This window comes from Anarhichas minor, unplaced genomic scaffold (genome assembly GCF_050575085.1).
Source record: "Anarhichas minor isolate MPS153535 unplaced genomic scaffold, ASM5057508v1 ptg000041l, whole genome shotgun sequence".
Lineage (NCBI taxonomy): Eukaryota > Metazoa > Chordata > Actinopteri > Perciformes > Anarhichadidae > Anarhichas > Anarhichas minor.
Genome location: NW_027466487.1, coordinates 4557784 through 4570946, shown reverse-complemented (window position 1 = coordinate 4570946; position 13163 = coordinate 4557784). Strand labels below are relative to the sequence as shown.

Below are 13163 nucleotides of genomic sequence, written 5' to 3'. Positions count from 1 at the left end.
TTCTAGATCTACGCAGGATTCGTTTGTGCATATAATGTTTTGCTTGCCCCGACTAGACTCTGCAGGTTCATTTAAAAACATTTTTTTTTAAATGACATATATAGTACGATAATAAATGAGGACTCGACTCACGATCAGATGCAGGTTAGATGGATGAAAGTCTCCATCTCGTCGGGCTCGCTCGCATCACAGTCCGTGTGAATGTGAATCTCTCTAGACGGTGACAGCCTCAGCATCTGTCTTCTCGCGAGCATCCAGCAAACCATCGCCAACCTCCCCCCCCCCCCCCCCCCCCCACAACCCAACCAAGCCACACCCCGTACTTGCCTTATCATCACATCCAATTTATCTTGAGTCATTTTCAGCTTCACCTCCTTCAAGAATATTAGTTTTGAGAGCAAGAGTCTCATATCCTTGGATTCCTCATAAATCATCCTATCTGCAATTTATTCATGAATTTATGTCACAGAAATGAACCAACACAAAATAATAGAATCTCCAGGTTCATTTGAACACCAACTACTGCTTCTAGCCTTTATTATTATCATTATCGATTAATCTGTCAACTACATCCTTGATAAATCTATTATTTAATCTATAAAATGTCATTTAATAGTCAAAATGCCCATTGTTATTGCCCAGAGCCCAATTATACGGTTTACTATAATATATCACAAACGGAAGCATCAAATTCTCACATTTGAAAAGCTAGAAACCGTGACATTTTGTCAATTTTTGCTTTAGAAATGACTGAAACAATTAAAGTGTTTTTCAAAATGATATAATTACCAGCTGCAACAGCGATACTAGTATTGTTGTCACCTTGTGAGTCTGTGTGAGTCATCATGTGGTCCTGGAGACACCTACTGCAGCGGGAAACACCACAGAGGCGCTGAGTACTTTGTCAGGTGTTTATATTTCTGTCTGTGGACAGATTTTGTCACAGCGATAGTGTAACAACCATGCAAGGTGTAGTCATGGAACTTCACAAGGATGTAGATGAGATCAAAATGAAGGGAAAGTTGGAAAACGGGTATGGTCAAGGCAAGGGCACTGGAAGAGACCCCCTCGCCCCTGGTTTTATTTGGTGTCACTATGGGTGTGATCCCATCGCAAGATGGTCTCTAGTTCATATGTCAATTTTAAACAACAAATCGTTGGTGCTCTACAACCAACACACAAACAAACATCAAAAGGATGAAGAGGAAAAATACTGTTCATACATTATTTATTAAAAGCAATAACATTCAGGGCAGTACAGACTTTACAGCAGCAATATAAAAATATATGGAATTAGAAAGCTGATGAGGTTTGACCCTCTGTCCCCTGTCAGGATACATCTGCTGTCATATATGTTCCTTTTGGAGTCTAATCAATTAATAAATCTATTCCTATAAAATTAAAACAATCCGATTGTATTTGTGTTCATCATTTCAGTGTCTAACTTCTATCCATGGTATTCTTCAGCGGAGAATCAACCTGAGACACTGTGCATTATGAACTGGGTTCAATAATGTAGTGAACGGGGTAAAAGACTGTTTGATGACATTTGCGACCAAATATCTACAAACCACTTCAAAGTTATTCTGTGCATCATAAACGTCAAAAGAGAACCAGGCTGATGCACCCGACACGGTTTGTGACCACCATTCCCTCTCACTTGTTCCTCTTGTAGATTTTCTTGGCGAAGTTGAGGAAGATTGAGTGAGGAAGGTTTTGAGCGTGACAAGCAATGAGTGTCTGTAGCCGCTGGTAGCTCTCTTCCTCATATTTGTGGTACAATGTTGGCATTTTCAGGGTGTCGTACAGTGCTTTGACCTTTTCTACACAGGCTTCATCATGGCGCCCATAACATGCCTGAGGAAGAGGTGAAGATGAAATTAAGTTTTGCTAATGTACTAGCAAATGAGTAGTAGAATTTCTAAAAAAAGGTGGGAGCAGAGGCAAACACATACAGGTTATACAGTTATTTTATAATAAATACAGTTTATTTTGCTGCAATGCATACTTGTTTGTATGTTGAATGACGTTTTAGCTGAATATAGATGTCGGGCAAAGGATAAAATATCTGTAAAAAGTGACGCTTGTCACATGTTTTTGCTTTTCCTTCTGTTAAAAAAACCCCCACTTTTCCTACACTACCTTGTAAATGACCACACTTTCTTACTGTGGTATATATTAAAAAAAAGCATTCCTTGTGCCTAATTCCACTTGATCCATTTTTTTGAAAAGGTCACTTACTTCAAATGAGAAAATCTGTCAACAGGTCATTGTTCAAATGCAAATGTACAGCACAGAGATATAACCAAAGTGTGCATTGTATTTAAAGGGCCAGTGTGTAGGATATGGCAACATCTAGAGGAGAGGTTGCAGATTGTAACCAACTGAAACTTCTACAGCGAGCCTAGCGTGTAGAAGAACCTCGGTTGCCGAAGTGAAAACACGAATGGGCCTTTCTAGCCTATCATACATTTTTTTTTTAAGGAAAAGCGATTTTATTTCTAAAGGTTCTGTTATTCTGTATTATTATTCTTTTAATTATTCGTCGACACACAAACGTTACAATATGACCTTTAATATTATATTCCATTGCGGCAGATAGATCCCCCAAAATGCTACACATTGGTCCTTTAATGTTTGCCAAATAATAATATCGGTACATAATTGAACAGAAAGGGTTGTTTTGTGAAGTCTCACCTTCAGCTCTGCTCTTTGTTCAGGAGTCATGGTTTCCAGCGCCATCACCACCAGCCAGCTACATTTGTTATCCTGGATGTCTGTGCCTATCTTTCCCGTCACAGCGGGGTCTCCGTAACAGTCCAAGTAGTCATCCTGCAAATGATCAACATTTGGTGGTTATTAACTCGGCAGCATATGGTTCAATGTGTGGCGTGAAAGCTGGAGGACGTGTAAAAGTAGCTACCTGTATTTGAAAGAACTCTCCCATCTCAAGTAAGATGTGTTTGGCATTATTGTGTTCCTCTTCACTCTCAATCCCTGCCTACAGAAGTAAGGTAAAGTAGTTATGAGAAAGACTAGAACATTTCTCTCTTACTTGCGTCATGTGTGTAAAATATAAACAAACTCACAATGTACATTGCAGCTGCCACTGGGAGGTAAAAAGAGTAAAATGCAGTCTTGTATTTTACAATAGCTTTATACCTGAAAGACAAGGAGAGAAAAAAATTACTCCCATTTTCTTTTGTAGACAACATCCTTCTCTGCAAATGTACTTTTCAGATGTATCTTCACTACCTATCCATGGTGAATCTGTTGAGGTCAACCTGACCAGGGGTAGAAGTCATGAGGTCCAGAGCTTGGCCGAGCTCGGTCTGGAAAGATGTCTGAAACAAAAAGGAGGTGCAGTAAGAATCCTGTGTTAATGCGTGTGCCTGTGTAATCAATCAGGACATATAGTACCTCCGTAAACAGCTCCAGTAGGTGGACGTAGTACGGCTGATCCCTGCAATGTCTGCGAAGCAGTCTGTAGATAGCCGCCTCTAAGAGAAATGAATCATTGATGGCATCCAGACCGATTCCATCCTTAAAAACAAACAGACAGGATTCACTTGAACTGACTGCATCATTTGTAGTGGAAAATAAAATATCCCACAACAACTAAAACAACAGTATAGTCCCTCTTTTTCTGGAATATATCAGGCCTCACCTTCTTGTACCAGCAGGGCTGTCCTCTCCGAGTCACAGATCCATCCATGATGTCATCTGCCACCAGGAAAAATGCCTGAAGCTGCAAGCAACAGAGACACAATCGTAACACTTAATGACACCTTGCAAAGTGTCTTTACAACAATCAGTCTGTGCTTGTGAGCTTTTTAGTGACAAAAAACACAAACCTAACTTTGTGCCCAACTTTGATCTTGTGGAGCTCGGGTGTGAAGAAAATCATAAATAAACAATATTGTGATGGATGGTGTGAATTTATTGATTTGAGGTATAAGTAGAGACCATCTGATGGGATCGCCAGGGGCCTAAAGTGGCCATTGGCCCTTTCCTGACTTTCTACATCCCTTGCTCAGACCACACAGTACTTTGACCTCCCTGTCTGTGGCACTTGGTCCCAAGCCCATTTGTTCCTACTGAAGATACACATCTTTAAAAAGGTTTAGTGTACAGCATCAGGATGGTGTATGTGGGATTGACTCAAAACAAACTAAAGTGCCAGTCATAATTAAGAAACTTGTCACCAAGTATAAAGATATGGCTAATTGATGCGTTTAGTTGATGGGCAGATATGCAGGGATAGGCTGCACTTGCAATGCTGGTTTTGGCTATTTATTGGGATTTATTTGCAATAAGAAAAATGTGGAATACTGCCACATTTTAACACACAACGTGTCCTTACCAACTCAATGCACCAGCCAACCAACAGAGCCCGCCGCACTGTGTCCTGTGCGAGCTGAGTGGGAGAGAGAAGATCCCTCAGTGAAGCGATCACGGACAGTCCTCGGTTCCTCTTGCCTCCGGGGGAATTGTACACCAAAACCTGAGGGGGGGGGAAAGACGCATATAGGAACAACAGGAAATAACAGTGCACTCGTCAGACGTAACTCTGTAAAAGACAGACAGACATACATACCTCTCTAAACCTGTTCAGAGCATCAGCCAGCGCGGGGTCCGCGAGGTCGCTCTCTGAAAGCTCCGTCACCAGCTCGTCAAATTGGGCTTCGAACAGCTGAGGATCGGACAGCAGCGCCTTGTTGTTGCTGTGCGTCCCGTTGCAAAGGTTGTCTCCCTGCAGAGACGAGGTGCACATCAGAACCGAGGTTGTTTTTAATCTCAGCGGGGACTCGATGTGCCACATGGTCCGGATTGTTTTGGGGGCTTTCATGAGCAAACTCAGCAGACGTCTCATTCTCAACCGTCCAACCGTCCCGACTAGCCGTCAACAAGCTGAGCTTTAACACTCAGTCGGACTGTTCCGTTACCAAGCTAACGTTACAGCAGTGACATAGCTACAAAAACGTTAAACGTGTTCCGGTTGAGGAAAACTACCAAACTAATAGCGTCAAAGTCTCTTCGCCTACTGAGCTCAGTAAGCAAGAGCGAGGATTAGAGCAATGACTTTGCAGGTAACAGTAGATGATGGTAGCTCAACCAGGCTGTTCACAAAGCTAGCTATATCATACCGTATTACATTTTTTTTTTCGTTCATACACATGCCTTTACATACCATAATGATACTGTCCTCTTGTCCCAAACTGTTTGATTTACTAATAGCAAAGTAGTTTATCTTCTGTTTCTTCGTCTTCGGTCCAACTGAAGTCTGTGAACGTCTCCTTAAACCAGGATGTGCAGTTTGTAGTTCGCTGTCGTGGAGCTGTCATATTTAATACACAGCAGCAGAACTATGTCCCCCAGCATCCATTGCGAGTGGTGCATATGGGCGTGGACTTTTGGAAGGCTCCACTTGACGTTGAGCGTTTGATTGGCCGGTACCATCGAACCAGGATGGCCTTTCACACTGGCTGACCAATAGGATTTGAGAAGAGGTGGGGTTAAGGTGGAGTGAGGAGATTTGTTAAACAAGGTGTGAGCCTCAACTATTATAATTATAGTAATAGTTAAACTTTTAGAGCAGAAAAGAGAAATAACAAAACATCAAACCCTGGCATTCTGCTCTTCATATTTGGTAAAGAAACATAAACATAGGTATTTGTATTTGTCTATCATTTATTTCATATTTTGAAATACATAACTTGCATTGAAAGTTTTGCCATTGACACTGCATTTAAAATCTGGAATACATGTAATGTTAAGATACATTTATTATTCAGGTTTCAAGGCTCTAGCCTGTTAAGCCTGCCATACAGATATACATTTCTTCAAATAAATAATGTTTAATGCAAGACAGGAGGTAGAAATACAGCTCAATGCCTTAATAAGGGAGTGTATGGGTGTGCCTGCATCTGTGTGCAGGCTTAAGTGTGTGTGCGTGTGCATTTTTTAAATTTGGTAAATACATACAAGTATATCCAAAATGTGCCTTTACTGATATGGACTCAATATCATCACTTTGTGAGCACATCAAAAATACTTTCCAAAGAAAAAACACTCCAATCCGACACAAATATTGATATACTCAATACCGAGTATCCAGAGCTGCCAGACCCATCATATGTTCACTATCAGCTGCCCATGGCTTATTTTTTTCCATTTACCACCTATCCACAACCCCTGCAAGTCCAAAGAGAACCGTGCCAAAGCATAGTGTGAAGCCCAGCCTCATAACAAATACCAACATTTATTGCAAGAGACTCTTCAGTCCCAGTGCAATTTACACCACTCATCTGACAGGATCCGGCTGCGTTAGCTAGTGTCAAAGATATGCATGTGCACTTGAAACATTTTCAAACCCGACCAAAATCAAATTAGGATGCAGAGGCATGTTTGGGGCCATCTGGCAGAAAACTTTTGGGAACACTGCGCATCTTTGACTCTGACCTTCCCCTTCAGCTATCTATTGACACAAACACATTTCAAATGCAAGAGGAAAAAAAATAAGAAGCATTGTCAAAACATGCAGATAAGACATTCGGAGGACATGTTACGTAGTTACACAGATGGTCAGGTCCAATGCACAAGGTTCCTGCAGTATTCGGGAGGCTGTAGCAAAACATGCACATATGCAAATCAAACCACCGTGTCCAGGGGCCACTCACAGAATATACATTTCAAACGCTTTAGCATGTGTCTGTGGCATTCATTAATGTTAATGTTAAAAATGCTGGCTGCCTTTTTGTTTTAAGGCCAGTGTGTAGGTGGAAAAACGTGGAGAAAGTGGGAATCTGATTGCAAAAACAATCTGAATTACAAAAAGAAAAAGACAAAATTAGCAACTCAGTTAAGTGTTTTCCATGTGAGAGCACTTGTCCTCATGTGCAACCTCATCTTACATCGTACTCAGCTAACTCTATATCTATTGAGATTCTTTCTTTGTAATCAATGGAAGACAAAATAAGTTTCTATGAGACTTCTCTGAGCGATCCTGTGGGTGAATTGCAATGTACAAAAAGGCCAGAAGCATATTGCAACCCATAATGTGATGTGATTGTGATTGTGTGACATCTGAGTAACTGGTTGTTGTAGCATGAATGCTAGTCGAGTTCTGCCTCCAGTCTTGAGGAAAATATGTCTCCAGATCAGTATTGAGGGAGAACGGGTGGAGAATACAGCGGAGAGATGTATCTGGTTGGTTGTTTTCGGCCAGTTGTGGATTCATTCCGTTAGAACAGGGACCACGCTGCTCAGAAATAAGCATCTAGTGACCGTTTCACTGATGTTGAACGGTGAAATAGTGTGAGCTCTGGGATTATGTTCAGAGTAATGAAGAGCACCACTGAATAAGGCCATTTGCAACGTTGGCTTCAGGAAACTGCGGTGACAAAGGAGGGAAGACGTTCAAATTTGAAGTATTAGATATCTCCACTAAACTGCCTCAGACTCTGCTTTTCCTCAGCCTGCCTTATTTCCTCCCATCTTCCTTACAACCATGTCAACTCATAAGCATCCTCCGTCCCTCCTTCACCCTCCTCCTCTCCTCACAGTGCAGACTCTGAGTAAAGAGCTCCTGATGACCCATGCGGTGGATGAGGTGTCACTAATCGACGTAGTGATGCTGAGGACGAGGAGCTTAAATCTCCACAGCTGCGCAGGTGGATCCCCTCTGGCACCAGACTGCTGTAATGCCGGTTGTGTCGACTGTCACTATGGGAATGGTGGTGTCCACGGCGATGGGAGTGATGGTTGGGGTACCCTCGGCTGTTGCTCCAAGGGGTCAGCAACACCTGGAGATGAGTTTTTCAGAAAAAACATTGAGACAAAGAGCAGATCGCTTTACTCGCAGAAACACTGAATTATTCTGATGCAGTGAACTGAAGACAGGGGGAAATAAACAAGTTCAATCAGAACTTGTGTCATACTTGTTCCAAGGGCAGGTGGTTGGTGGCAGCACCCTCAACTCCACTCCTCCTCTTAGGCCCCTGCCCGATGCTCCCAGCATGCTCGGAGGAGGGCGATAGGTTGCGTTTGGAGCGCTGCAGGAAGCGAGCCACCAGACCCCGAGTCACCTGAAGGAAAAGGAAAAAGATCAATGAAGAGGGAGATGAAATAAGGCAATCAAACAACAGCTTGCTTAGCTATTGCTAAGACGTCCATGGGAAATATTAACGATAGTAGTTTTAGGTGTTTGCTGCTTCTGCATCAACTATTTTCAGACTAACTTTAAGGTCTCCAAGGGAACGGTGGCAGTCTTTAGGTAAACGCAGCGGTGAGGTGGGGGGCGCTTTAGAGGGAACCTGCACCTCCGTGGCTGCTGATTTCATGCTGCCTTTCCTTGGCAGAGCTGCAGCAGGAGGCAAAGAGGTGCGGGGCAACAGACATGCCTCAGAGGATGGACCTATGAGAGAGGGAGTCAGAAAGAAGGAGACATATTTCTCATCCTCATTCAACAAGTTAGGGGACAGAGGAGTAACATAAAACTAGATGAAGAATATCAGGAGTCAGCTTGCACATTTTGTCATCCTCATCCAAAGGCCCAGAAGTACTACATCTGATCTTGATCTGTATTTTGTTAGTTGTATCTCTGTCAGCTGTAAGATACATTTCTGCTTTGCTTTTTTAGGTATACTGTACATCTGCTCAGAGTATGGAACTCTATTGGAATTACATAATATGCCAGATGATTTTGTGTTGAAATAAGATATTTATCCAGGATTAAGAACAAATTAGTTAAAGGGAAGCAAAGCAACCACTGACGATCTTTTGCTATGCTCCATGACGAGCCTCTTGACGGGACAACAAGTGCAACATTCATAAGTCAGGATGTGTCTTTTGAAAATGACTGGAACTGGTGAGGCACATTATTGTTTCCACCGCAGAATCTAATTCATCAACCTGTAATCAAATCCCTGCTAATTTAGATATAGATCATAAATCTAGATGCACACAGGGACAGATCTGCACGTCTCCTCTGATGTTTATATCTGTGCTGGTTTCTAAGAGGGTTTGATAAATGACGCCTGTCAGGTGCAAATGTGTTGAAATGTGTCTCATCTAAACTACTTGGAAGTGTTTTCTTTTGGGATTGTTTGCCTTTAATTGGACAGTCAACTGTGAAAAGAGACCAAAACGAAGAGAGAGAGTAGCGGTGATGACGTGCAACGAAGCCAGATTTGAACCCAGGATGTTATGAGCTTAAGTTCCCCAGAACATCACATTTTAAAGGCCTGTAGATATAAGCTGTTACCTGTGTCTATAGATACTTTGCTGCCTCCAGAGCCAAAGTCAACTAGAGAAGAGAAGAAAGAAGGACAGGTTATGGACATCGACATGGTAATGTAGGAGACGTACACCTTTTTGCATCTGACTTACCTGTGTCAGTGGAGGAGCCGATGCCAGGCTCGCTGTGTGACCTCACGAGACGTAGGAGACACTCACTATCCCTTCTTACACTCTCTCCATCCTTCTCACTCTTCCCAGCCCTTCGCCGAAGGTACAACGGTTGGCCCAGGAGGAGTGGCCCATTACCCTGACCACCGCTTTGCTCACTGGCGGGCGAGGGGGATGAAATGGGAGGAGCAGAGGAGGCCGGGGTGTCTCCTTGGCGTGAGAGAGTGGAGGGGCAAACTTGAAACTCTGGGATGGAGGATCGCTGTGGAGAGGTGGATTTCCCGATAGCTTCCAGCTGGGAACAGCTACTAGCTAGCACGGCCTGCCGACGCAATACTGGAGACCTGCGGGACAATACAGGGCAGCACAAAATACCACTGTCAACCGTAGAGCTCTGACACGAATAAATTGTGTCTGTATGTGTGCGTTTGTCCTCACCTGTATGTGGTGGACGCTGTGCTGGGTGAAGAGCAGGAGTTGGACCTCTCTCCTCTGAGGAAGCGCCTGGCTCTCGGTCCTCCTGCCAGAGGACTCTCTGGTGTCTGAGACGGGGGACCACGAAAGCTGATGTACTCCCCGCCGTCTCCTCCGTCTCCCCCCTCGCTAACGTTCCTGTTGCCCCTGTCCCCCTGGGTCCTCAGCCCAATCTCCATCAGACAGGAATCCTCAGAGGGGGAGGAATCGTCAGGGATGTCCACAATCTCTGACATCAACAGAGACCCACTGTCCATGGACACTAATAAAGAAAGGTAATCCTTTATTATGAAGGGACACAGTTTGCTTTGAGTTTAACTTAAAGCATAGGTTAAGCATTGCTTTATTTTGTGTACCTCCTTCAAATACTGTAAGTAATAACTGAATTGAATTAATGGCTCATTTTATTTTCATGAAAAATGTTTTATGATCTAATTTAGACAGTTATAGTTGCTTAAAATATACACCTGATTCTGATACCCAAAGGAATCTCCATGTCTCCACATTATAAAACTCAACATCTTCTCACACTCACCGCTGAAGGCAGTAGAAGTTCCTCTCTCTCCAGACAGCTCTGTGCCGTGGGGGTCAAACACTGTTGCCTTGACAGTCAAAATAGAGAAGGATTAGCATAGGACATCAAACACACACACACACACACACACACACACACACACACACACACACACACACACACACACACACACACACACACACACACACACACACACACTGACTTGGCTTGCAGCTCTTTGTCCCATCACAGCTTCATAAGGAGGGGGACAGTCAGTGGGGTAGAGAGGAACGGGGCTCTCCATGGAGCCATTATAGGTGATGCTGGACGTTAATACAGAACATATCAAACAAACATTTCACACTGCACACAAGTGATGTATAATAATAGTTATTAGGTGCAGTACCTCTGAGCGTCTGTTTCAGAGCTGCAAGTGTACTCAGGGGGGTAGTAGGGGGGTGGAGGGATAGGTGGGACAAACTCCTCAAAGTCCATGATGTTGGTCAGGAAGGCGTCCTGAGGAGTGGTGCATTCTGGGTTGACTGAACGAGAGCGATGTGGGGCCAGCTAGGCCAGGAGAATGGGAAACACATTAATATCATACAACAGATGGATGTAATGGGCAACAACAGTTGTGCAAAGTCTGTCCTCAAATATGCAGCAGTGTAGTTTATTGCTGAGTCAGTCAATTCAGTTTGGTGAATGTAAAATGTGCTGTGTCTGTACTCACCAGGTGCACAAGGTCCAGAGAGAATATGTGGATACTGCAGGTCACAGTGGACAGAGTACAGATGATGGTGGAGAGAATGCTGAGACCACATGCACTGAACAAAAGGTCCTTTAGAGAAATACGCAGTCAGAAAATCAAAATCTGACAACACAGAGGCAATTTATCGGTGGAAATGTGTCATATTTATATGATAGGTTCACAATTGTTCAGCTTTTGCTACAGTGTTTCCCTGTTGAGGATAGTAACAAAAAGATTGACTTTTGTACAAAAAACACTAACTTTGGAAGATATATCCACTTGATTTTTCCAACTCAGATTGCTGAACCCTAATATTAGTGTCTGAGAACTTTTGAATACATTTTTGCACAAAACAAGAACTTTGTACTTTGTCCTTTGTACATGGGGGATGTTAACAGCAAGAGAAAAACTGTTTCAATGTTAATATGAGCACCTGGCTACTATTTCAATACAGGCTTGAAAAATGGGGAACCTACCCATTAATGGTTAACTTGGTTAACCTACCAACCTTGAGCTGATGTTTGACTGAGTGACAGTCAGCATTCAGGTAGAGGACCAGGGTCTCCTCCTCTGTGATGGAGCAGGAGTGAGTGGGCGCACAACACACACACAGACCATTCTCCACCTACACACATTCCCAAACACAGAGGATCGGTATGTGGCGTGACACTGCACACGAAAAACATATTCACAATTATTCCTGACACATTCCCGATGCATCCAGGGCATCGTCTCAGCATGAGAGTGCAGAAGACAACACTTGCATAATGTAGTGTACCTGGCAGGTGAGCATAGACTTGACCATCTGTGCATTCTGACAGGAGAGCATCGAGCCGGCCAGACTGAGGATCACACACACTGCAGACAGCAGCATGAACAGTGACACCTGCGGGGGAAACACAGAGCCATTTTTTTGATTTGGGGCAGGGAGTCAAAAACTTGAGTCTTATTCTATCATCCAAAGACTACGCCAGGTGATTTCACTGAAAAACATACCTTCAGACGAAGAGGAGGAACTAATCAGCGAAGTACCAGGACTGGTTTTTGGATGGATTTGTTGTGGATTACTTAGTTTGTAGTCATTTTTACTGAATCAATACATGAATACACAAAATATAAGCCCATAAAATAGTATGCAGGAGCCACCTTAAGGCTCTTTAACTTTGCAACTGCTGTTTCTGAATCCAAGGATAAAACTTTGACCGTCAGCTTTCAAGCCAACATGGATGAGAAGTCCTAAAAATGCCCGGAATAATATAAATTTGACCATGTAGAATTCGAATCCGCTGATGAAGATCATGTGATATGATCGCTCAACAGCAGCTACTAAAGTGACCTTTTGATGAGATTGTTTTCTCAACACTTCACTTGAGTTTTTTTCATACTTTAATGGTGCATCGGCTATTTCTTTTTAGAAATCCAGCATTGCTGCACAACATGGTTTTGCACCTATTGCTAAGAGACTCGAATGCTGCTTTTATCAGATTAAAATATACACACCACAAGCGTCAGAGGTCTCCTCCATGAGATTATCCCAACTATCCCTGATGCCACCACCTGCAAACAGACACCACACACATCAGAAAACACACTCTCTGCTGTTATATTCTTAATACTGTAGGTTTCAAGTCAGATTTACACTTACGAAGAAGCCAGCCCAGAACGGACAGGACTGCCTCACACGGGCAGAGGAGGTGAAGGCCATGCTGGTGAAAGAGAAGGCCAGGACCATGGCCCCCAGGCCCAGGTGGCACAGCCCTAGGTACAGGAGTAGCCGTGCCCCACCAGGCCCCCGGCCTGACATGCCCCTGCGGCTGTCTGACCAGCCTCGAGACCCCGAGGCCGAAGCCACGCTGCTGGAGTCTGACGGCGAAGGCATGCCAGGCTCGTCGGCGTGTGTGGAGGAGGCTGGGAGAGGTTTTACGCTTACTCTGGGTTCATAAAACAAAGTTCAGTTGTGTGGGTAGAAGTGCAGGCAAGTAGAAGAGGGAGAGACATAAATGCTGGTTTTCAGAGCTC

At 43.6% G+C, this 13163-nt stretch overlaps 2 protein-coding genes across 3 annotated transcripts; both read right to left on the bottom strand.

Annotated features, from left to right (window-relative positions):
* Positions 1-1211: 1211 nt before the first annotated feature.
* Positions 1212-5348, bottom strand: fdps (farnesyl diphosphate synthase (farnesyl pyrophosphate synthetase, dimethylallyltranstransferase, geranyltranstransferase)). 2 transcript variants are annotated; one of them, XM_076109224.1, is made up of 10 exons: positions 5192-5348; positions 4598-4753; positions 4364-4504; positions 3668-3748; positions 3421-3543; positions 3256-3344; positions 3090-3162; positions 2924-3001; positions 2698-2832; positions 1212-1857 (listed from the first exon to the last, which is right to left on the bottom strand). In XM_076109224.1, the coding sequence occupies exons 1-10, from the start codon at positions 5192-5194 to the stop codon at positions 1657-1659; spliced, it is 1080 nt and encodes a 359-aa protein (XP_075965339.1). In that variant the 5' UTR covers positions 5195-5348; the 3' UTR covers positions 1212-1656. The 2 variants fall into 2 exon arrangements, with proteins under 2 accessions (XP_075965339.1, XP_075965338.1); XM_076109223.1 differs by lacking the exon at positions 5192-5348 and having other exon boundaries at positions 4598-5169.
* Positions 5349-5682: 334 nt separating this feature from the next.
* fam189b (family with sequence similarity 189 member B) lies at positions 5683-13023 on the bottom strand. The gene is made up of 14 exons (XM_076109684.1): positions 12790-13023; positions 12645-12701; positions 11923-12030; positions 11653-11769; positions 11127-11234; positions 10803-10963; positions 10620-10719; positions 10418-10484; positions 9847-10144; positions 9391-9752; positions 9266-9307; positions 8241-8416; positions 7941-8087; positions 5683-7805 (listed from the first exon to the last, which is right to left on the bottom strand). The coding sequence occupies exons 1-14, from the start codon at positions 13021-13023 to the stop codon at positions 7560-7562; spliced, it is 2223 nt and encodes a 740-aa protein (XP_075965799.1). The 3' UTR covers positions 5683-7559.
* Positions 13024-13163: the final 140 nt, after the last annotated feature.